General features: G+C 42.7%; 1 protein-coding gene across 1 annotated transcript in view; it reads right to left on the bottom strand.

The window, feature by feature from the left end:
• The window catches only part of ddb1 (damage-specific DNA binding protein 1), a 136,092-nt gene that overhangs the window by 85,918 nt on the left and 25,245 nt on the right, over positions 1-24,929 (bottom strand). Inside the window, exons 8-12 of the mRNA XM_080729232.1 lie at positions 24,000-24,083; positions 15,853-15,969; positions 7,256-7,358; positions 1,946-2,021; positions 722-830 (exon numbers count right to left, since the gene is read on the bottom strand). Of these exons, the coding sequence (XP_080585358.1) occupies positions 722-830; positions 1,946-2,021; positions 7,256-7,358; positions 15,853-15,969; positions 24,000-24,083 (489 nt within the window). The remainder of the gene's footprint in view (positions 1-721; positions 831-1,945; positions 2,022-7,255; positions 7,359-15,852; positions 15,970-23,999; positions 24,084-24,929) is intronic.

Here is a 24,929-nt window from a genome sequence, read left to right as displayed (position 1 = left end):
TCGCAACATAATCACTAAAATATCGTCACTGTCGGGCAGAAACCTTGTATCTCCAAGTTTCAAATGTGTACGTCTTTTGGTAAAGCAAAGCCCTGCTTCATCATACAAGACTGTCACACAAAACTAGTGAAAACAGCTGATCTACAAGCACACAACGCCTCTGTGCTTGTAGATCTGCTGTTTTCACTAGTTTAGATAATTTTTAAAATGATAAATACAAAACAAAAGGTTTTGGGCATACTAGGTTTCTACCCGACAACAATGATATGCTATAAATATAAGTTGCTGGGAGTGAAAATTATAATGTAGGGGTGCCTCGGAATTAAAAAATAATTATGGGGTGCCCTGAGAAAAAAAAAGGTTGGGAACCCCTGTACTAGTAAATATTTGTCTATGTGTAGGAATGTGTTCATTCCGTCTTCGCTTCGTTCCTTGCAGACACCAAGAGACTGGGTGGCTTTCACCTGGTCGCAGATAGATACAGTAGTCCCTGGTCACCGTTACTCACCAGTGAGCAAGAGAAACAAAGGACAGTTTCCAAGTGCTGCTCAGCAGTTGTTCATCTTTGCTTTTTTAACGTAATATTGCATTCAACATCCTCACATGGACACTAATACAAGAGTGTGTGTGTGTGTGTGTGTGTGTGTGTGTGTGTGTGTGTGTGTGTGTGTGTGTGTGTGTGTGTGTGTGTGTGTGTGTGTGTGTGTGTGCGCGTGCGTACCTGGATCAGCTGCTGGTGAGCCACGTTGCCACAGTAGAAGGTCTGCTGGTTGTCCACAAAACCTGGTAGCTCGGTCTCCTCTACCTCCTCCCCACTCAGCATCAGCACCCTGGGACACAACACACACTGTTTAATACCACACAACACACAAACAAACCACACAACACACACTGTTTAACACCAGGCTGCCAGCCAGCAGGCCACACCACACACGCACACACACGCACACACCAAGAAGCCACCATCTCGGGGGCACGGTGGCGCAGTGGTTAGCGCTTCACCTCAGAGCTAGAAGGTCCTGGGTTCGATTCCCACCGGGGGACGCTGTGGGTGCTGGGGGCGTGTTCCTCCCTCCGCATCATCAGCTCCCACCCTAGGTGGGGTTGGTGATAGGGCCTTTCTGTGTGGAGATTGCATGTTCTCCCCGTGTCCCCTAGGGTTGATACCCTCACAAAAACATGCAGTAATCCTGGTCTCAATAATGCCTCTCCCTGGCCAGCCGTGGCGCCTGATGGAGGGGAAAGGAACTGGTTGGAATAACGTGTTCCTTCCACACGCTACGTCCAAACCGGGAAAATCCCCCCAGTCAAAAAAAGAAACAACTTGGACTACCCATGCATTGAAGGAAGCATGAGGTCAGTCCATTGTCTCCCCAGGCGCGGCAGAGGGAGAGCAGAGCCCAGGATTACATAGGCAATTGGCACTGGGTGAAAATGGGTTACAAAGTCGTGGGATAAAAAATATAAAAATGTAAAGAAGCCACCATCTCACCTAGGGCTGACACGATTATGACATTTTACATGACGATTAATTGTCACTCAAATAATTGCAATTAACGATTTAATTGTGTGTCTGTAGTTGACAATTACATTTCTGTTTGGCTTTTAGGCTTTGAAGTTGAAGCATATGCTAGATATGACACATAACCTAAACATACAAAGAAATTACTGACATGTTTGACAACTTTATACTTAAAAAAGAACATTGATAGTGGAAATAGCCGATCTTCAAGCTCACAGCGTGTCGCATCGTGAGCTTGTAGATCTGCTATTTCCACTATTTTTTACTTTAAAAAATATATATGAACATTTTTCAACATGGAAACGAGTACGTCGATTATGAAAAATAATCACAATTATATCAAATAACTGTGATTAGACAATGATGTAATAATTGTGACAGCCCTACCACACACACACGCACACCAAGAAGCCACCATCTCACCTGGTTTGTCCAACAAATGACAGCACCAGCATGTCGTCTGTCTCTCTGCCAGCCTCCGAGCGCAGGGGCCACAATCCTGAAGACAAGATGAAGGGGGAACACTTGAAATACACAATGGAATAAAAAAAACATGTTTTTCACACTCTCTGGCTCTATGGTTATCAGAAAACCCAAAAAGGAGTTGATCCCAGGCTAACACACATCACACTTTGCATTGCTTATTTCTCACCTTCAATGTTTTATTTCAATGAACCAAAATGATATGCATTTTGGCTGCGGACTAGCTCCTTTCGGAACCTCTCCCTCCGCTATGCAGCTCCGAGATGAGGTTCCTCACTGTCGTCAACCAGAATCGTCCGACTGGGTGGAAGCTTCGCCGTTCGCGAACACTTCTTACCTTTTGTGAACATTCTATCCAAAAAGTGAAGGTCCTATGCCGGTCTCTCATCGTTTTATTTCTCAAACGTGGAACGAAGCTTCCATAGGAACCTCATCTCGGAGCTGCATAGCGGAGGGAGAGGTTCCGAAAGGAGCTAGCTGCGGACCTCCTCCCTTCTGAAAATGGTTTGTGAAAAGTATCAAATATGGATTAAGTGGTTTAAATGATTGTGATGCTGTATTAACACATTTTGCTGGGCTCCTGGGGGGGAAGCTTTGAGAACCACTGAGGGTTGATACCCTCACAAAAACATGCAGTAATCCTGGTCTCAATAATGCCTCCCCCTGGCCAGCTGGGGCGCTTGATGGAGGGGAAAGGAACTGGTTGGAATAACGTGTTCCTTCCACGCGCTACGTCCATCCCGGGGAAATCCCCCGTCAGGTGAAAAGAAACAACTTGGACTACTCATGCATTGAAGGAGGCATGAGGTCAGTCCGTTGTTTCCCCAGGCGCGGCAGAGGGAGAGCAGAGCCCAGGATTACATAGGCAATTGGCACTGGGTGAAAATGGGTTGCAAAATCGTGGGATAAAAATTATAGAGATAAAAAAGAACCACTGCCCTAGTATATTAAACTTTAATTTTATACAATGAACAAGCATGTAAACGGAACTTTATTTTATTTAACCACTTTAGCGGAAAGTGCATCGACCAGAACCTGAATTATTTGTATTGTAAGATATACAGTATGCTTGCACATAACAGTGCGAAGAGCAGTAAGGTTGGAGCATTACACCGAAGCAAAATATAGTCATTAAAATGATTTACAACTATGCACAAAATACAAACATAAGCAACACAAAGCTAGAATCTACTGTATACAGTATATGTGATATGCAATATAAAATGCACACTGTACAGAGGCTGGTAAAGCCAACCTAGGCGAGATAAATCAATAAATATGAATTATTGCTGCACAAACAAAATAAACAGAGGGCAGTTGGCATAATACTTTTATGTGCCGAATTTGAATCCAGCTGGAAACCCAGTGTTGTGGGTTTTTCTGTCCACTCTCTAAATATCCCATCAAATATCCCATTTAATTAATGTCCTGCTTCATCATAGAGTGTCTGGTCTGGTCATGGTTTCTACCCGACAAACAAGGACACAGTATGTAGTGAATGAAGACTTTTAACCCATTTAGGCCTAGAATTATTGAATGCTTTAACCAGTGAAAAATAGCAGATATACAAGCTCACAGCGCGGCACGAGTGCCACGCTGTGAGCTTGTAGATCTGCTATTTTTGAAAAAGTCGTGAAAATGTGTGCAAATCTTTGAATAAATGTATTTTCAAAGCGAATGTTTGTAACTCAAATTTTGCTTCTGGGTGGTCCCTGGAACTAGATATTTTGAGATGGGGGTCCGTGGCCAAATACATATCATTTTGGGGGTCCTTCACATGTAAAGGTTTGAGAACCACTGACATAGTAGTCTCTCAAGAACAGACTAACTGAGCTCAAGTTAAGTGAAAAGGACCTTTTCTTTGACGATGGCTATAGCCAGATTGCTGACATATAGAAACATAGGTTTTTCAAAACGTCTTAGAAGGATTCAAAAGACACTTATAGAATCAGGTCAAAATTCTAATTTTCACGATTTTTCAAAAATAGCAGATCTATAATAAGCTCACAGCGCGGCACTCGGTGCCGCGCTGTGAGCTTGTATATCTGCTGTTTTTCAATAGTTAAAACATAAAATAATGATACCCGTTCTAAATGGGTTAAAGGAATGTGATGAACACGTTTTCAATAACATTGACCTTTGACCACTTTCGTCTACTCAGTGCATCCTTCAGTACAGTACTTTGATTTGCTATTGCTGATGTATTTGGGCAATCACATTTTCTTTTTATTTACATTCTCTTATTTACATTCTCTTTATATGGTGAATTGGAACACTTTTATACCATATTACTGTATCTTAAACCATGAATATGTAGGACAGGCATTCATAATATTTATAGCTTCAGCCTATTCCTTTTGATCACCTCAAACAGTGCTACTGTTTTCAGGCCAAGGACCCCTTAGCTGAGAGAGAGATGAAGCAGGGACCCCCAGATTCCATATAGTTTCATCATTTGACAGCACAATCATCAGTGTATTTTGGATTCATGTCAATTTGTGTTATCAATATGAAACCACTTGAACCGTCAATACTTAATAAACTTGACTTTTCACTCTCTACTTAGTCTGCTCTTTTTTCCCCTCTACACCAAACATCTTCGAGGCGCTGTGAGCTTGTAGATCGGCTATTTTCGGCTAAAGTTCTCTGAATATGGACGCTAGGGTTCAAGTGGTTAATATAAAAAAGGAGAAAAAAATGTTTCTATCACACAAAGATTTGGAGGACCCCCTGTTGTAACTCTGAGGACCCCCTAGGGGTCCCAGACCCCCCTGTTGAAGACCCCTGGCCTAGAGACGTCCGGCAGCAAATTTATACAAACGTTTCACTTAATATTTCACAAAATAAAAATAAAAGGGTTGCGCTTCACAGTGCCATCTGTTGGGCGGCCCTACCACAGATCTATCCGTCACCCTAGCTGTTTTGGATGTGACACACTTTGGAGATGTTTAGTTTGTAATGAGGACGGTGGGGCAGCATCGATCAGGTAGCAGAGTAATTGACTCTCATCAGGAGGTCCAGGAGGGGGTGAGAGCGGGTCACATTTTTACCGGATAAATAAAGGAGTTTAACAAAAGGCAGCAGACCTCGGCCAGCCTGTCTCCTCCTAACATCACACAGCAGTCTCATCAGGAGAATCCAATATTCTGTTGATTAAAGTGAGCACGCCCTTTCATAATTTACTGGCAGAATATTTAACCAAACTACTGCCAACTTTTCCGTTTTTCTTATACCCTTCAACTCATCGGATGCCCACGAAGTGTCAACATGTCAATCTCTTTGATGTCTACGTGTGCCCATCGATGCGTTTGACGCGTTGTACAGTAAACTATACTGTAGCTACTGTACCAGGCTACCGCGGTGACGAAAAACACTCCATTTTCCGAAATGCAGCGCGAGATCACGTGACCGGGAAGTGCTGTCTCCCCTTTTAAACTTTTAAATCACCTTCGTGTTCAAAACGCTGTGGCCCACGATTGTTTAAAAACAGTCCTGACTGAAAGAAAATATTATCGTGAAATAAACAGGACATACTTGGATTACATTTACTCGGATTACTTCTTTCGCCAGGACCTCAAAGGTAGGTAAAATGGCGGTTTGCCATGGGCAACAGCAAATTAAATGTTGAATAATTCTGGGCACCCGATGTGTTAAAAATAGTCACAGCGCATATCCATCAAAAGTAAGATCTAGTACAATCGAGAACATCAACGCGCACACCGCGCTGTCCGCGGAAAAATGCGCGCTAAAAACCATCAAACCGCTCCAAAGATATGAGCTAGTGTGTTAGCATTGTTTACACTGCAAAAGCTCCGGAAACAGAGATATGGGCGTTGTCCTGCAAAATGTAACTTGGGAGTGGATGGAGATCCGTTTTTTTTATCATGCCTACTTCCTGTTTCGTGTTGGGAACCGGATCCGATTCTTTTACAGCAGGCGCGGACTGTTGCGGTTAAATAAATGAAATAAAAGAAAAATCTGTCATATTTCGTCAATGGTATTGAGGGCTTAAAATATATTCTAAAACGGCTAGTTCCATTCCTTGATTCTGATTGGCTGGTTTCCCTTAATTCCTGTGGTATATGAGACTATAACCCACACCTTGAATCAGTTCATAATTCATATCAAACCCAAATCCACAGTGTTCCACAGCTAGTGCACCAATTATCTGCACCTGTGTTGTTGGCAAAAGGCTAGGAACTACTTTCTTGTAGCTGGGGACTACTTTCTTGCAGAACAGACCTTATAGTGAATTATTAGTGAAATAGAACAGTTTTAATTGGTATATGTCTATGATTTTTCATGTTGCCATATTGTAACCGTTTTAGAAAAGCAATAAGCCACACAAGGCTTGTGGTTACCTGTATTTTACACCGGCTGAGAGGGTTGGAGACACGAGGCGCCTCGTGTCTCCCTCCGCCTCTCAGCCGGTGTAAAATACCAGGTAACCACTCGCCTCTTGTGGCTTATTGCTTCAATAATCTCATCATATCTCTAAAATAACCAAAAATAATCTAACTACAAGCTCACACTCAGAGCTTGAAGACCAGCTATTTTCGCTGTGGAACATGCTTCCATAGAAGACATGGCTTCTATGGAATCCGACTGAGAACATTAATCCATGTGTTTTAATCGCTGATGACTTTTTCGATTAATTGAATAATCTTGAAGTGTGTTTTTGATACAGTATATCGTTTGAAAATGTGTAGATCGAAAATCTAAATTCCGCCTCTAAATTAATAGTTCTATTAAAGAAAATGTATGTGCTTTTTAAATAATCAATTAAATAATTGACTTTGATTGACTGATCCTAGCTGTTATATACAGCGGTAGGGAGGGAGGGGGGAGGGGGGCTGGACTGTTTCCAGACTGCAAACGGTTTGTTAATTGAAAATAAACGTTTCTCCAAGTCTCCCGTGACAATTTGTCCAATGTTTCCAAATAATTCCCCAGCCAGACCTTTTTTTTATTTTTTCTTCCTTTCATCGGGGCAGGGAAACGGCGACAACTAAGCCATCTGGGCTCACTATGTTATAATGAGGAGAGGAACTGGCAACGATCACTGTGGTGTTGGCTCGGACACACACACAGATGTTAAGGTTGGAGTGCATCAGAAAGAGAAGTCGGTACCGGAACTCACATGAGAGAGAGAGGGGGGGGAGACAGAGAGAAGGGGGGGAGGGGACCGACTGTGTCAGAGGACATCACAGAAAGTCCAAGAGAGAGAGACTTTTGTTCGCACAAACAAACCTTTGATTCCTGGAAGGTCGATGCTGGCGTGCTCGTGAATCCCAATGCCGTTGCGGATGATCCTGAGCGAGCCCTCCTTGAACGCACCCGAGCACGTCACCAGCTGCATGGTACAAAATACAGAGACAGCAGAGAGAGAAACAGGGGAAATGAAGTGACAAGACCAAACGAGGACAATATCCACAGTTTCACACAGCGAAAAAAAAACTGAGTCGTCGGGCAGAACCCGATGTTCAAACTTTTTTGTGTTTTTCCTATGTGAGGTTTCTCAGTTTTTCGGGCCAAGGACCCCTTAGCCTAGAGAGAGGAACCAGGGATCCCCACTGTATGGGATGTTAAATGTGTTGTCTTGTCAGACATTTAAACACCTAAACCCTCATATACTTTACCTTGCCTGTGATCCACAAGCTCACAACGCGGCGCAGACACGCGCTGATCTGCTATTTTTGGCGAATGTTCCCCACAGAATAGGGATGCGAAGGTTTAAGTGGTTAATGTAGAAACTAAAAAAGTCCCTATCACACACAGATTTGCCAGCCCACCCGCCCGGCAGTATCTCTGAGGACCACCTAGGAGTCCCGAAGCCCCCGTTGAAGACCCCTGCCCTACTTGATATTTATATATATACTAAAGCGTCACACAAAAAGCATCAAAAGTAGCAGATCTGCAAGCGCGAAGCGACACGTTTCGAGCTTGCAGATCTGCTATTTGTTTTATTTGAATCCTGAAAAGTAAGACGTTTTGTACATATGAGGTTTCCACCCGACAAGAGAGCATAACTAGCAACGCGTTCTCTGCAGACAGGTGTGTTCAGTTGCAGTCTGAGGGTGAATCACCATCCACATCATCTCAACTGAGACGGCAAACCAACGATAAAACGGCTGGATGGGTTTGACAAGTCAGTGCTTCCCAGAGATGAATATCACACCAGCGCGGCTTCTGGCCATGTCTGACTGAACGGGAGGATAACGGTGGTTATTGGCAGCCTGGATAAAAGAGGCACATGATGGAAACTGTGGACTTAGCTTACAGACAGCCAGTGGTGTAAAGTACCTTAGTACATTTACTCAAATACTGTACTAATACTGTACTGTACAAATACTGTACAACAGGGGTCTTCAACAGGGGTTCCAGGACCCCTAGGGGGTCCTCAGAGTTACTACAGGGGGTCCCCCAAATCTTTGTGTGATAGAAACTGGTTTCTCCTTTTTTATATATGAACCACTTGAACCCCATATTCGGAGAACTTTAGCCAAAAATAGCAGATCTACAAGCTCACAACGCCTCGCGCTGCGAGGCGTTGTGAGCTTGTAGATCAGCTATTTTCGGCAAAGAGCTTTGGTGTAGAGGGGAAAAGAGCAGACTAAGTACTGGCGGTTCAAGTAGTTAAATACCTGAAAACACAAATTGACATGATTCCAAAATACACTGATGATTGTGTCAAACAATGAAACGATATGGAATCTATGAACAGGTTGTGGGGGTCCCTGCTTCATCTCTCTCTCAACTAAGGGGTCCTTGGCCTGAAAACGTTGAAGACCCCTGCTGTACAATTTTGAGGTGTTTTTACTTTACTGGAGTATTTCCAATTCTCTGCACTTTTACTCCACTGTATCTCATTTCTTTTATCCACGAGTTTCCAACGCCCCATAGTGCATTGCGCAGACGCTGTACCGAGCTTCCGTCGCCGCAGCCGAGTGTGATTTACAAGCTCACAATGGTTAAATCTGCGACGTGACGTGAGCTTGTATGTCTGCTGTTAAACCGGAAGTGTGGTCCAAACAGGTCCAAATAATCTCCAGTAAACTCCCCCGGAAACAGGTGGATACATTTTGTGAAATGGGACATTCTGCATAAAGAGTGCTTTTGACTTTCGGTACTTTAAATACATTTTGATACCAATACTTCTGAGCTTACTCAAGTAAATCTTGAATTCCGGACGTTTTCTTGTTAAAAAAAAGTAGGTCTACATTACAGTATTTATACTTTTACTTAAAAATGGTGAGTACTTCTTCAGCCACTGTAGACTTTGTAGCACTCTGGTTCGCGTGTGTGCTATGAAGTCACATAGAACCAACATTCATAACTGACTAAATAGATTAGTCAGATTCAGTGTTACTGTTGCCGTTGTCTTGGGTCGCGCGCCCCCGACGACCCATATATTTTCTGAGCCGGGATCTCGCACCCCCCCCCCCCCCCCCCCCCCCAAGCTCACACCTCGACAACTGTTTTAACACTTCTGTTGCCAACCCCGAGTTTCCCGAGTTTGTATAGGTACCCTACCTGTGCCAATCACGAGTTTCCAGAGTTTTTTTTTCTTAAAAAAAATGTTTTTTTTGGACCTCCAGAAATGTAATGGGCATGATCGCGATCGCGAAATTGCATGTTTAACCCCCATACCAACCCATTCTTTCAAACATGGCAGCCATGTTTGTTTACATCTGAAGAAAACATAATGGCTGCTATATCATGAATGCCTGAACGGATTTCCAAGCGGATTTTTTTGTTTGAAAGCTGTGAATGATCTAGGCATGGGCGTGCACGATCCGTGAACTATGAATTACATGGAAGACTATGGAGACCATGGCATCTTGGAACTTCAAAGAGATTTAATTGATTGCAACTTAAGTGTTAACAAAGATGCGAGCCTATATGCATATCAATAGACCTGTATAGTAGGTGTTGAGTGACATTCGCGACCCCCCAAACATTGAATCACCATTGCACCACTGGTCAGATTCACTCAGATTTGACCAAACTAACCACTGCCAGAGCCATGTTTCATTTTTCCTTATCTTTTCAAGTAGTCACAGAATAGTTTTCTATTCTCCAATTTTGTTCGCTAATGTTCGCTAACTTGTGGAAAATGACAAAAGACCCCCGATTTCATATGGCCACGGAACCCCATCTAAAAATGAAAGATTTGTGTTAAAAAAAAATAATGTTTGCAAAAATAGAAGATGTACAAACTTGCAGTGCGGCACCAAGTCACACGGCACACTGTGAGGTTGTAGATCTGCATTTTTTTTCTCTACTGTTCTTTACTAAGAGTCCTAAGAGTTTTCTGGAAAAAGGAAAAAAAAACGTATGTTGCTATACAGTACAGTATACTGTAATAGCTCAAATCTAAAATGACACAGATGCTTTCCAATTTCAATGGGATAAGCCATTTGTAAAGCGTCATTCCCACCGTCAGGGTCCATTTGGTTCCACTTGTACACTGTCAAAGTTACAGACTTGTAAGGGTCAATTTAGACCCCCATAAAGGATTTATGACATCCACTTTGAGAACCACTGCAGTAGCTGAATAATGCGTGAAGACAGTGGACCTTCTGCCTTTTGGAACAGCATCAAGTCTCCTCTCTGGAGCCTTGTCTGAAACCATGACAGGACACGAGGCGAGGCGCCGCCTCCTCGCGTCCGCCTCACGGACATCAATAATCAATAACGGAGCTCTGAATAAAAGATAGGCTGCTCCAGTCTCACATCATGCATAATATGTTACGACCTAGGAGCTGATGATGACAGAAACCTAGGAGCTGATGATGACAGAAACCCAGTTAACATAATATGTTACGACCTAGGAGCTGATGATGACAGAAACCCAGTTAAGGAGAGGCGACAGGGAGCCGTCTCGACCCGTGACTCCACAAAACTAGTGTTGGAATAAGTACTTACTTAAAGGGGCACTCCACCACTTTTCAACCTATCTTCATATAATAGGTCCTCACTAATGTTCAGTGATGTCATTACGTGCGCATCCCGCATCAAAAACTCATTCAAGTCGCCCAGGGACTCATTCATGTCATGGTCCTGGGGTCCCGGGGATGCGCCTCCATTGGAGTCCATGTTAAAATAATTTACTTCTTCTACTTAAGTTGCTATATTAGTTTAGATAGTTTAATTCGTTTTTTAATGTATTGTGTAGGATAAACACTTTAAAGATTTATTATCAGTTAAACCTGGAAAAGCTAAAAACTATTTTCACTAGTGGTTCTCAAAGTGGGGTCCTGGGTCCTTGAGGGAGTTCCAGGGGGTCCCCAGATAAATGATAGTTAGGAACCAAATAGAACTTTATGGGTCTGTAACTCGGTGAACAAATGGAACCAAATGGACCTGTTCCATTTGTACTCTAGTATTTTAACATTTAATATAAATTGGGGTCCCAGTGATATCTATCTATTAAACCAGCAAACTCACTCACACACTCACGCTCTCACGCTCTAACGCTCTAACGCTCACGCTTATCTATGTTTATCTATTCACTCGCTTCAGCAACTGATACTGATCCCAAAGTTCACATGGTATTGGCCATTAGCATTATACCAACGGTGACGGAGCCCGAATTTCATTTCTCCCAAATTAAAGCTGTTTATTAGCGTTTTCTTAGCCTGTTGTCAGGGTTACGGTCCGTTCCTCCAGGCCATGGGATCTGTAGCCCCACACACACACCCCTCTCTCTCACAGTTAGGAATGTGCATTCTCTCTCTCTCTCTCTCTCTCTCTCTCTCTCTCTCTCTCTCTCTCTCTCTTACCAGGTGTGTTTGATGTGTGTCTCATCTTCCAACGGGTATGAAAAAATATGTGGAGCAAGCGCATTCATACTTCTATTCACCTAAATTAGCTGTTAAATTATTTGTATCCATCATACACTCCTCCATGAGCTGCTCCTTACATTATGATGCTCCCACATATTCTCACGCACGCACCAGTTACAGTAACTTTCCCCACAACCCACACTCTGCACATATTTTGGAGCACATATCTTCGAACGGGTAAGGTCTACTAAATATAATTAAATGGGTGTCTGTAGCCTAGTGTATTTAGAAATCCTAGTTCTAAGTTCAAACATTAGCCAAATTGTAAAATAAATATAAGAAATAGGCAAACATTTTGAAAATAGCCGGTCTACAAGCTCACAGCGCTCGAAAACATTGTATTGAGGACTCATAAAACTTTTCTGGGACCCATTTGAATGACCACCTGTGGGTCCCGGGACCCATTACATTGAAAACCTAGTAACATCACTGAATGTTCATCATAAAATATCACAATTTTTTTCAACTCAGTTTGGGTCTCATAGGAGAGCTGTGGGTGGGTCAAATCCTTCCTACCGGTGACATCATCAATGGGAAATGCAAGCTAATAGAAACCGCAGGCTTTCTATTCCTGAAAAAGTTGCAATGTTAAAGTGGAAGCCATTGTTCTCATGATAATAAAAATCAAATTTTATTTTTTCAAAAATATTATTTGCATTTTTTTTGTCAAACGATGATGTCACCGGTAGGAAGGATTTGACAGCTCTCCTATGAGACCCAGACTGAATAGAAAATAATTGTGCTATTATATTATGAACATTAGTGAGGACCTATTATATGAAGAGAGGTTGAAAAGTGGTGAAACACTAAACGTACTGTATTAAAATTGTAGCAAAAAGTACATACGTTTGGCATCAAAATATACTTTCCGGTAAGACTCCCTAATCGGGAGATAAGTGACCGTCAGGTCGCATACACAAACTTTAGAAGGCAATGGTAGCCAATCACGCTAGAGGGAATATGGGAAATGGAACAGATCCATGTTGATGACATGACTTTAGAGATGATACTGTGTAGCGCTTTGCGTGATTTGAGGCCAAAATCTGTAGGAGCAGTATCCAAGAATGTGTTTAGCAAAGGTCGGCCTGATGGTGGTGCTAGAAGAGGGCCATGTGTACTTGAGTACAGTACTTGACTACATGTACTTAGTTACTTTCAGGGTAACCAATCTGTTTGCCCTCCTGGCCGTTCGCCCTAATCCACCGACCTCACGCTTACCGCGCTGACCGCTCAGTGGGGCGTTTTTGAGCGGTGGTCACACCGTCTCCATAGCGTGGCCGTGTGTGTAGGTATGTATGTTTGTTTGTTTGTTTGTTTGTTTGTATGTATGTATGTATGTGGGTGGGTCTGTATGTAGCCTCAAGCCTGTGTAGTACCTTTTATGACCACACATGTTAAGGGAGGGGTGCTGTTCTCAGGCCAGGCCAGGCCAGGCACACACACACACACACACACACACAGGGGGAGGGGGGAGGGGGGGGGGGGGGGGGGGGTTGGTGGGTAAACCACCGCTCAGTTCACACGGGTGTGATTTTTGTATACTTGTAGGCTATTTGTTTTACGGAGGATAAGATGAGAAATAAGTTTAGGGTTAGACAGTTTAGAGTTACACGCCAAGCGAGCCAGCCACTGCAGAATAGGACCTAAACTCTGTATAAAATAGCTAATATGACATGAAGAGTTGTGTAAAGTAACAAAGTGCATTTACTGAAGTACTGTGAGGTAATTTCTTTTACTTTACTTGAGTATTTCCAATTTCCAATACATTTACTTCTACTCCACTAAATCTCGGATCCAAATATTGTACTTTTACTCCACTACAATTATTTGAAAACATTCAGACCATTCGTACCGTTACGCCGGATAGACGGCCGAGGCAAACGGACTAACAGACTGTTATCCCGTTAAAGCACTGCACAAAACTGATATTCGTATGACTAATCAACACTATCCTCTGACTGAAATAAGGAAGGTTCCGGGGTGCTTCGGAAAGAGTGTAATGAGGGTCCTCTCTTTGGTTGGAGACACAAAATGTGCAAAAAAGGGGGAGAAAAAGAGACTAAGGCACTTCTCTGGTGAAAAAGATAGCAAGCCTTTATTCAGATGGATATTTCATAATTTAAATGAATTAAAAACGGTGACGAGGAATGAGGATACAACCCATGCGTATTGGGTAGCAGCCCCGCTGTAGGACATTTACATGATTAATTGTTGTGCGATTAATGATTTAATTGTGTTTTTGTTGTTGGAGCATAATGAACACTGGAGCATAATGAATAGAAATCACATTTCTGTTTGGCTTTCAGGCCGAAATACAGAAATAATACAAAGAAATGACATGTTTAATAATACTTTATAACATACTTTCCAAAAAACATTAATACAGGGTTCCCACAAATTTTTACCAATTAATTTCCAAAACTTTTCCAGAATATTTAACCCAATTTCCAGGACTATACAACAACAATTCAGCTCAATAACAAGTCGCTTACTCCTATGCGCAATGCCCAAAGACAGGTAGTGTATGCCAGTGGTTCTCAACCTTTTCAGGCTGTGACCCCCGAAATAATCATATTTTAACTGGGGACCCGGCACCCTGACGAGCACTAAGAGTTGAGGAATTTTGTATAACACGTTTCTATTGTAAAAAAAAATAGACGATTTACATGCTCACAACGCCTCGCAACGCGAGGCGTTGTGAGCATTGTCTCGTTTCCCAAAGCCTGTACCATAGACACGTCTGGCGAAGGCTTGATTTATAGGCCTATTCAAAAAGAAAGACCTGATCTAAAAGCTTCCAGATTGGCTATTTCCAGTGCACGACACCCATTGCAACCGAGGACAAAAATCAGACCAGACAAGTGCTTGGCTATCTGTCACCCGCTGGGGTGTCTGTTCACGCCTGTTGTGGAACAACACTGCGAACATGAATCATTCACACGTCCCAGGATTCCCATCAGCCAGTATATAATCACTGTAAATCCTCCCACATTGTCTATATGCTAGCTTTACCCATGTGGGATGGGTGTGTTATGTAGGGCAGACAATGCAGGCTCAAACATATGGATAGCGGGGACACAACACGGCTATTAGAATAGGCGACAGACTCTCCCACAGATGATGACTGACATCACTGATGATATGTCTTAAAGTCTACTATGACATCACTGATACCAGCCATCGCCATGGTTATAGACCCCCCCAAATATGGGACGACGTGTGTGTGTGTGTGTGTGTGTGTGTGTGTGTGTGTGTGTGTGTGTGTGTGTGTGAGTGTGTGAGAGAGAGACTGAGTGGGCAATGATCATTACCATGTGCAGACACTGAGAACTACATTTTTCACTTCTCCCACGTTCAAGCTGTTCAATAGTCTGATTAACTACGATCAGAGTTTTAGCCGTTACGTGGCCCGTGACGCGACGTGGGGAATGTGTGTGTGTGTGTGTGTGTGTGTGTGTGTGTGTGTGTGTGTGTGTGTGTGTGTGTGTGTGTGTGTGTGTGCGCATGCGTGCGTGCTTAACCACAGACCAGATAGGCTAAGCTATGTGCGTGCGTGCCCGTTGGAACTGTTGCAGGTACCCAATACAAAGTAACTTTCCAACCCTGATATACTGTGCGTGTGCACGGCGCAAACCCCACTAACGTCAAGTATGACGTTATTTTCAATGTGTCGTAATGGAAACTACCATTCTGTCAAGTCTTCCTCATGACATATGATTTATCTTAGGGGGAAAGATTTACACAGTTACTTACCATAATATGACATAAAGTAAATGTAAGGTTCTATAAAGTAACAATGTAATTCAGGGGTGCCGTGGATGCAAAAGTAATTTACAGGGGTGTAAAGTTTGACATCCTCTGCTCTATTGTCAGTAGTGTTTATGTTTATACCTGGCCTTGGCTCTAAAGGTTGGTTATATAGGTAACTGTATTGTGTTAACGTACCTGGCCTTGGCTCTAAAGGTTGGTTATATAGGTAACTGTATTGTGTTTACGTACCTGGCCTTGGCCTTGTCTCTCCAGGTCCACCACACACATGTCCACGATGGGGCCCAGGTTGGTGAAGGTCTCCATCACGGCCACGTAGGAGCCCTGGTCGTTACTGTCCACGTTGAGCTACAATAAACAACAACAACAACAACATTCAGCTCATGTTGGATGTTTTGGAGATAAAAGCCAGAGAGGCCAGACTGAGATGGTTTAGACATGTTGTACAGAGGAGGGGATAGTGAGTATATCGGTAGAAGGAGGCTGAGGATGGAACTGCAGTAGATTAGAGTTTATCATGATTGATTATGTATGACGTCATAGAGTAGATCATGTATTCATTGATTATATTAATATCTAGGTGACGTCTGTATGATGATACTAATACTTGATAGTTAGGAGTCGAGAAGTCTTCAGTAGGCCTCAGTAACTATTGTTTTGGTAAAGCCTATCTTGTTATGGTACAGCTCGTTCCAGAGGCCTTGAAGCCACACAGTATAACTCTAGTGTTTGACCATTCTTCTTGGCAGAACTCTTTTACCACTGTCCAGAGTGTTAATTGTATTTCTGTCCATGATATCATGTTATATATAAACTTGACCACACACCACCTAATATAATTGTCTTGTCTCCTCATTTTGTCATGATTATTGATTGATCTGAATTCCACCACAGAACTGTCAGGCAGGAGGCCTAGAGGAAGACCGAAGAGGAGATTTATGGATGTTGTGAGGACATGAAGTTAAGTTGGTTTGAGAGAAGAGGAGGCAGAGGACAGGGTGATGATTTGCTGTGGCGACCCCTGAAGGGAACAGAACAGCCCAAAGGAAAAGAACAGCAACAACAACATGGTCTACAATTATAATCACAGCTCACAGAGAGATACGGTATGTCACAATACAATGTTGTTCACCCCAGGATAAGGATGATAACCCTGACTATTATTGTCTGGAGATCAGATTTCCTTACTGGGTCCCTTCAACGATGGGGTTTCAAATGAACCCTTACGGGTCTGTAAAGCCTCGAACAGAGTCGGGTCCGTGGTGGAAGGCTATCCACCACGGTGTAGTGCGGTGTAGTCTTTTTGAGTCATAAAACTACAACGTTAACGCTCAAAAAGACTACACCGCGGTGGATAGCCTTCCACCGCGGACCCGACTCTGTTCGAGGCTTCACTCTCACGAGTTATGGTGGTCCTTGAAATGTAAAAGTTTGAGAACCACTGGATTGTAATTGTATAGCAGACACATAACCAGCTGACAACCATTCTGGAAACGCTTCCAAATGTGATGGAATCGACTCCGGTTCCTAAATGTTGGATAGAGTTCCTCCGGTTCCAGATCCCAACCCTAGTTAAAAAAGAGTTGCTCCTGTACACACCACAACAGGCAACAATTGGCAGTTCAGTTCATGGCACATTTCTGCACCTCCATGAGAGAAAATAAATCGGCCATAATGGGTGAATAAATACACAAAGGAATAACTGTACCCCTCGCACAAAGATGGTGAACGCATCCCTCCTGCAGCGGCCAGGGTTTTGTCATTGTCTGCAACATTGACATTAAACAAGATGTTCATTTGCATTAAACAAGATGTTGTATTTCTCTCTCCTTCTCTCTGTGGCGTTAGGGCTGTCACAATTATTACATAATCGTCTAATCGTGATTATTTGACATAATCGTGATTATTTTTCATAATCGTCATAATCGTTTCCATGTCAAAAATAGTGGAAATAGCAGATCTACAAGCTCGGCTATTTCCACTATTAATGTTCTTTTTTAAGTATAAAGTTGTCAAATATGTCAGTAATTTCTTTGTATATTTAGCTTATGTGTCATATCTACTGTGCCATGTGTAACTTCAAAGCCTAAAAGCCAAACAGAAACGTAATTGTCAACGACAAAAAACACAATTAAATCGTTAATCGCAATTATTTGAGAGAAAATTAATCGTCATGTAAAATGTCATAATCGTGACAGCCCTATGTGGCGTCAGTGCCGCCCAGCCGCCACTAGGGCAAGAGCCAGTGAAAACTCCTGGTTTGACCCAGATGCGTACAGATACTTGCTGCTACTGTAACTGAGCTAGTATATCAAGGAACCATCACAATTACAAGAATGTCTGTCATCGTATCGATCGCCAGAAGGACTCTCTCTCCCTCTCTTGATCACACACACACACAGAGCACCTCGCTCTATCTTTCTGCCTCAGTGTGTGCTGTCCAAATTAGTTTTCAGGTTCGCACAAGGTAAATGCTCGAGAGACAGAGCGAGCGAGCAAGAGAGAGACACACACAGGGAGAGAGAGAGACAGGGGGAGAGAGAGCGCTCCCCCCTTCCCTCTTGACAAGGCACTCTGCTGTGCAGGTTCTACATATAAATGGGGTGACGACACACACAGATGCTTCACTAGACTACCTCTGATGGTGCAGTACTATAATATACACAGCAGTTCTTCCACAGATGTTCAGACGCCACAGACGCTAATCGATGGTCCCGACCCGAGATCGGTGTGTCAGAGCCTTCACCTCTATTAAACCCCATGTACTATGATGTAATAGAGGTTCTTAAACTTTTGTCGAGGACCCCCAAAGTTATATGCATTATTTGGCCACGGAAGATGTTTTGAGCCAAAAATGGTGTGCCTTATTAGTTGTACAAACTTTGTGCCACGCTGCCTGTGAGCTTGTAGATCTGCAATTTTTGAATAGCAAACGTGTAAAATATGGATAATGTGGTTCAAAATGATTGTGATGCTGCATTAACACATTCTGCTGGGGGACCCCCTGGACCCTCCCCACCCCATCCAAGGACCCTGGGGGTTCCCAGACCCCACTTAGAGAAACACTGCTTTATATCACAACACAAAGCATTGCAAACCTTTTTTTTTTTTTTGGTAGAATGTTCAACCCAGAATCAGGACACGTCACTATGGATTAAAGCTACACTATGTAACTTCCATGTCGTACCCGAGATTCAAACCCCGGTCTCCCAGCTGCGCAAGTGCTAAAAAAAAATAGACCAGGTCAACCTGGTTGTGCCAGACCCCCTGTCTGTCATCATCATTTATGACATCATGCCTTTTGTAGGCATGTCATCATCATGTCATCATCATATATACCCTTTATATAGAAAACCCGGACAGACCGACATTTGCTTATGTAGGCCTACCCATTTCATGGGTCTGGCAAATACCACCGAGTTAATAGAGCATGTCTTCTTTCTCAGGGGAGAACTGTGGCTTTAGATAGTAGGCGACCACTTGTCTCTAGAGAGGTTCTAGAGTAGAGGTTCTAACCAGACCACTGAATCTAATCTAATCTGATCTGATCTAAAAGTCTAAATAGAAGAGCAGGGAGAGACCAAATACAACCGCCACAGTCGTGTTTTCACTTTTTCATGTCAAAGACCCCCAAATTGATATGTATTTGGCCGCAGACCCCTTTTGCCGACATTTAGGTTGTTTGCAGTCTGCTCACGGCCATCAAAGTATACCTTTGCGAATTTATAGAAAAATAGCCAATCATTATTTCCTATCGCGGTCTTATGTAAAACAAAGCTGCATCACTCACGGAGCAGGCCGCCATTACCAAGCGAGAGGTTCCTCCTCCCCCTGTTTGCATCAATTTTCAGGCTGAGAAAACCTAGCCTGATACTTAAGTCCGCACATCACCACCCCCTGTTGGTGGGTGGTGTGTAGTGTGGACTGAACCCGGAGATATTTTATTTTATTTCAAGCGCGCCTGAAGAGCGGGCGCATTGAATGGGCCAATCAGGGCTGTAGACTTGAGGCACGTGGTATGCTGGTCCGGTCCCAGCCCCCTCCCTTCGGAGCTGTTCTGCCCACGTGAGATTCCGTAGTGGACTCTGATTGGTGCTCTTCTGCCCACGTGAGCCGCTAGTGGACTCTGATTGGTCCGTGAAAACTGTCATGGCGGAGTCAGACTCGACTCGAATTCTTTTAATAAACAATACAATAGTGCCGTTTCATTACGTTTTAATACCATTTTGCACTAACGTAAACATGCAGTCATATAATATGTTATGAGAAATAACGTATTTTTGCAATGTCACGCCGCATCGCCGTCGGCGACACACGGGGCAGTGTGTGTGTATGTGTGTGTGTGTGTGTGTGACGTCAATAGGCTTTACCCCGCCCCCGCTGAAGTAGAATCTCCGTCCCCAGGCTCAGACTCAATCCCAAAACGAAGTGTGTGATTGAGTCTGGCGCTTGCAGTCAGGCTAGAGAAAATCACCAAAGAAGTGATCCCGCCGCCATTATTGTTTACGTGCGCTCCAGATTTAAGACTAACGTTACGGGAGCTGCTGCCTGCCACCCCTCATCTGCTTACAGTGCTCAGACAGGTAACAGAACGAACGCTCGTTACGGCACGGCGAACACGTGAAACAAAGAGCGAGCGCTCGTTTAGCAGTGAAAGAGTTAAAAGAGTGACGATAGAAACTGTACATAATGGATAGTACAGGGGTCTTCAACAGGGGGTCCGGGACCCCTAGGGGGTCCTCAGAGTTACTACAGGGGGTCCTCAAAATCTTTGAGTTATAGAATTCTTTTTTTTATATATTAACCACTTGAACCCTAGTGTCCTTATTCTGAGAACTTTAGCCAAAAATAGCAGATCTACAAGAGCTTGTAGATCGGCTATTTTTGGTGTAGAGGGGAAAAAGAGCAGACTAAGTACAGAGTGAAAGGTCAAGTTTATTAAGTATTGACGTTTCAAGTGGTTAATTCTGAAAACACAAATTGACATGAACCCAAAATATACTGATGATCGATCGCGCTGTCAAACGATGAAACTATATGGAATCTATGAAAAGGTTGTGGGGGTTCCTGCTTCATCTCTCTCTCAGCTAAGGGGTCCGTGGCCTGAAAACGTTGAAGACCCCTGGGATAGTAAATGTAAAGACAGCCCATGGCATTAGAACAACCCAACCCTGTCAGGCTTTATTAACCATTAGAACTGTCTTCAGTGCATATTATCTCTTTTATTACACAGCCTATTTATGAATGATGTCAACAATTACAACTGTCTCCATGCATGTTATCTCTTATTCTATTACACAGCGTCTTTATGAATGATGTCAACGATTTGACACAAACAACAAATATTTTAGAATCCACTTACAAGCTTCTGTTAAAAACAAATTGTCTATGAGATTGTGTGATTAGAGGAGCAACACTATGAACAGAACAAAGTGTTGTTCAAAAACAACACACCAAACAACGCCTTAAAGCAGCATTTATACACACTGAGACAAATGTTTCTCTTGGGGGATGAATGCAACATCTGTTTAGGGCTTCATTTATAGAGAAACAAACTAAAACCCTAAAGGAATGAATTATTAATCGACTCTTGGTGGCTAACATCTGACGGAGTGTCTGTGTAATAAGGCATGTATACAAATGTTACTAAAGGCAGTGCAACACATTATTTTTTTACTGTAACTTTAATTTATGTGGAAAAAACCTATTCATGGGTTGCAATTGTAGTCCTACACCAGCCATGTTGAGGACCAACATTGAAACACCTGTGTTGGTCCTCAACATGGCCATTTAGGACAACAAATGCAACTCATGAATAAGTTGCCTGGTTCCAGACCATAGACCCCGCCCACTCTTAGAGTGGATTGTTTCTCTGGTCTGGAGCTGAGTACATGAATCGGCAGTTTAGCAGCCAAAAACTGCGGCTGATCCAATGAGCGCAGGGGGTAGGGGTGGGTTTAACGAATATCCAATCCGCGCAGCAGTTGAAACGATTCAAACGAAATTCACACACACAGGCAGGCTGAGGCAGGCACACATGCGTGCGCGCTGATTTCACCAAGCTGTTAATGTTGATTACATGTTTCTGATCGCAGTTCTGTGTGGAAGCAGTCACTGGCACAGACAGAGACACACGCACAATCACACGCCGCGACGGTGCGTCGCGTTCACCGTGCGTCGCGATCAAAAGTCCCTTCCCGTAAATTGCTCAGAATAGGGCACAGTTTCAGACCAAAGCGTGAGCTGAGTCTGAAATCAGGCTAATGAATAAGTAAAGTATATGTTATAATTTGGCATTCTCAAATAAATAATTAATGTGTCATATTAGTGTCTCTCTCAATACGTAAAAGACGTACTTGTCAGGGTTCAATTTCAAAAGAATTTAAAGTAGCAGATCGAAAAGCTCAAAATGCGTTGCTTCGTGCAACATTCCGAGCTTGTAGATCTGCTACTTTTGATGCTTTTGTGTGACGATGTAGGATGGATCAAGTAGGGCGCTGATTTACGAAAAAAAAATAATAGTTAAATGAAGGTTTCTGCCTGACATCAACTGTATAATATATTTTGGAAATGTTGTTTGAACAGCTAAGTCGGCCCAGCCCAACATTTACCATAATCAAATCAATGCTGTAACATCAGCAGTGGAAGTAGTTTCACCTTGTTGCTGCTTGACCGATCCGCTTGGCAAACACATCAATATGCACTTAATTCAATATTTTAACGGCTTCCAGGGAAGAGCAATTTTAGCTGGTTTTGAATGCTAGACCGTAAACATTTACGGTGCACATTTAAAGGCCAACAGTGTACCAGGCACAGTCCATACAGCATGTACAAATAGCAACTTCCTCCACTCATGATGTCACTGGAGTGTGAAGTTCAAATTGAGCCATTCTGCTACTGGTACGGTCACATTGGAAGAACCATTCATTTAAGTGCATTTAATTATAGGCTGTAAGAAACTGAATATATATTGCTGACTAGTAGGGAAGCAACTTATCGATTAATTCAAGAATTGAAAGGGGATAACCTTATTGATCGATTAACCGATTAATTAATAAGCGGCGCTTTTTAGGACCAAAAGGAAAATTCTTGTCCAAGACCAAAAATTAGTGACGAAACATAATTGCCTTGATGTATAAAACATTAACGAGCATCAACGAGGTTCAGCTGGACACAGACACACACACCTCCCCTCTACAGTGCTCTATGGAGTCCGTCTCATTTCTCTCCAAAAGCCTTTGATTATGATGGAATAGGATTACTGTGATTATGGTAAGCTCACATTTTATATCACACACACCATACCTGTAACATTCACTAGCCAAAAATCTAAAAGTATTTTTTTCAAAAAAAAACAACAAAAAAAAATTAATTATAAGTTTAAATTAATCGAATAATTTCTTAACGGCAATTCATCGATTTGATTAATCGTTAACATCCCTGTAGTATGTAAATATCTGAAGTTGTCCCTTATATGTTGCACATTTTTGTATAATATGTAAACACATTTCCGAACGCTCCTATGTTGTACTGTTCCTCGAAAATTCTATTGGAGACAAATCCTGAGTTATTTGCTGAATTATGGGCGACCTGGACCGACCCTCCCTGAGCACCGGAGAGCTGAGAACAAAGCATTGGTTTTGCTTTTTACCTCTAGGCTTTATGCACTCATTATTTAATGTGTTGTTTCTGCTTTCTAAGATCTTTTTTTTTTTTTATACAGTGGTGCGATGCTTTTTATCTGATGAAGAGCCGGCAGGCTTGAAACTTCCAATTAGGGATGGGACCCCATGAAAATGACATGCAAAGATTATTGTGGCAAAAGATTATTGCAAATGCAATTAACGATATTATCACGAAAATCTAAATATGCTTAAAACTTAAAATGTCACCTTTTGTTTAACCACTTGAACCCCCAGCATCCCTATTCTGGGGGGGACGTTCGCCAAGGAATAGCTGATCTACAAGTTGGTACATCTGCTAGATCTGACATTTTTTGGAAGTTGTACTGAATTTGCAGCTCAACAAAAGCTGTATGACTATGTGAGGACAATTATTGTGAGCGTTTTTATAATCACAATAAACGATAATAACGATTATCGTCCTTTCCCTACGTCCAATGATGGTGTAAAGGAACCAATAAATCGTTAAGCTTTGGAACATGACCCAGGGTGCAGACTTTTTCTTTTCTCGATTCTGAGCCCAGCAACTGATTATGTTGTTTTAAATTTTTGAGTGGATGTGTTTTATTGTTTATTTCCATGACAGTTTCACTTATGCAAATGTTTACTGTAATACTTTGAGATGTGTCCAAAATGTAAAGCGAATTATAAATAAAATGTACTTGAATAGATGATTGAATGGGTGTGTTCTTTTACCTTGACCAACTGGGAGTCTCCCAGTCTGGAGCCCACAAACACCACTCCGTTGTCCAGGTAGGTTAGACACTCTGCGATGGATGTCTGTGAGAGGAGAGAGAAAGAGAGACATTAGTTCTGTAAGTAAGTCTGAAGTTTGAGTGTAGGTCCCCATGTCCCCATGTTTGTAGTACGAGATGAACGTCATAGAAAGTGCACAGAGACCGACATCAACACAGCTGATGTCACAGATATGCACGTGTCGTGTTTGATACCATGCGAGGTGAGCACTGCTCACCATTTGTGTCTGGCCTTGTGTTTATGTCCCTAAGTCCATAGTCATAGCGGTTCACACAGGTGAGATTATTATAAGGTTTTCAGTAAAGAAAAGGTTTTGGACATACAAGGTTTTATGTCTGACAGCGATGATTTGCTTGTTGGAGTTGAGTGAGTTCAGCCAGGTCTGTATGTGTGTTGTTGACTGACGTCTCTTAATTTAGTCCTAAAGCATTCCGCTGCATCTGATGTCTCCTGACGTCCAACGCTATCTTCAGAGCAGCAGGGAAATCGTCTCCGCTCTGCAGGGCTGTTTACAAGTTCTCACCTCCTCCATTATAAACGTTGATTTAGAAGCAGTACAATGAGAATACAACGCCTGGAACAGAGTCCGTGTTGAAAGCAGACAGTGCATTGCATGTGGCTGGTAATTACTCACTGAGGCGTTAGCACTAGCAGAGAGTTCCATGCTACACTACTGAATGACTGTGGGGCTGCTATTTATCAGGCTGTGTAGGAGCGCTGGGCTCCAAACACATTCATTACAAAACATGTTTTCAGAGTCGATCTGCTCGTCAGGGAGGTGGTGCTCTCCTGACAGGGCTGATGAAATAGATTTCCATCCAGCAATTCATCCAGTAAAAGCGATTATGATATTACGGCTGTAATGTTACT

Source organism: Nannobrachium achirus, assembly GCF_963921795.1.
Source record: "Nannobrachium achirus genome assembly, chromosome: 7".
NCBI classification, from domain to species: Eukaryota; Metazoa; Chordata; class Actinopteri; order Myctophiformes; family Myctophidae; genus Nannobrachium; species Nannobrachium achirus.
This window is presented reverse-complemented; position numbering and strand designations above follow the sequence as displayed.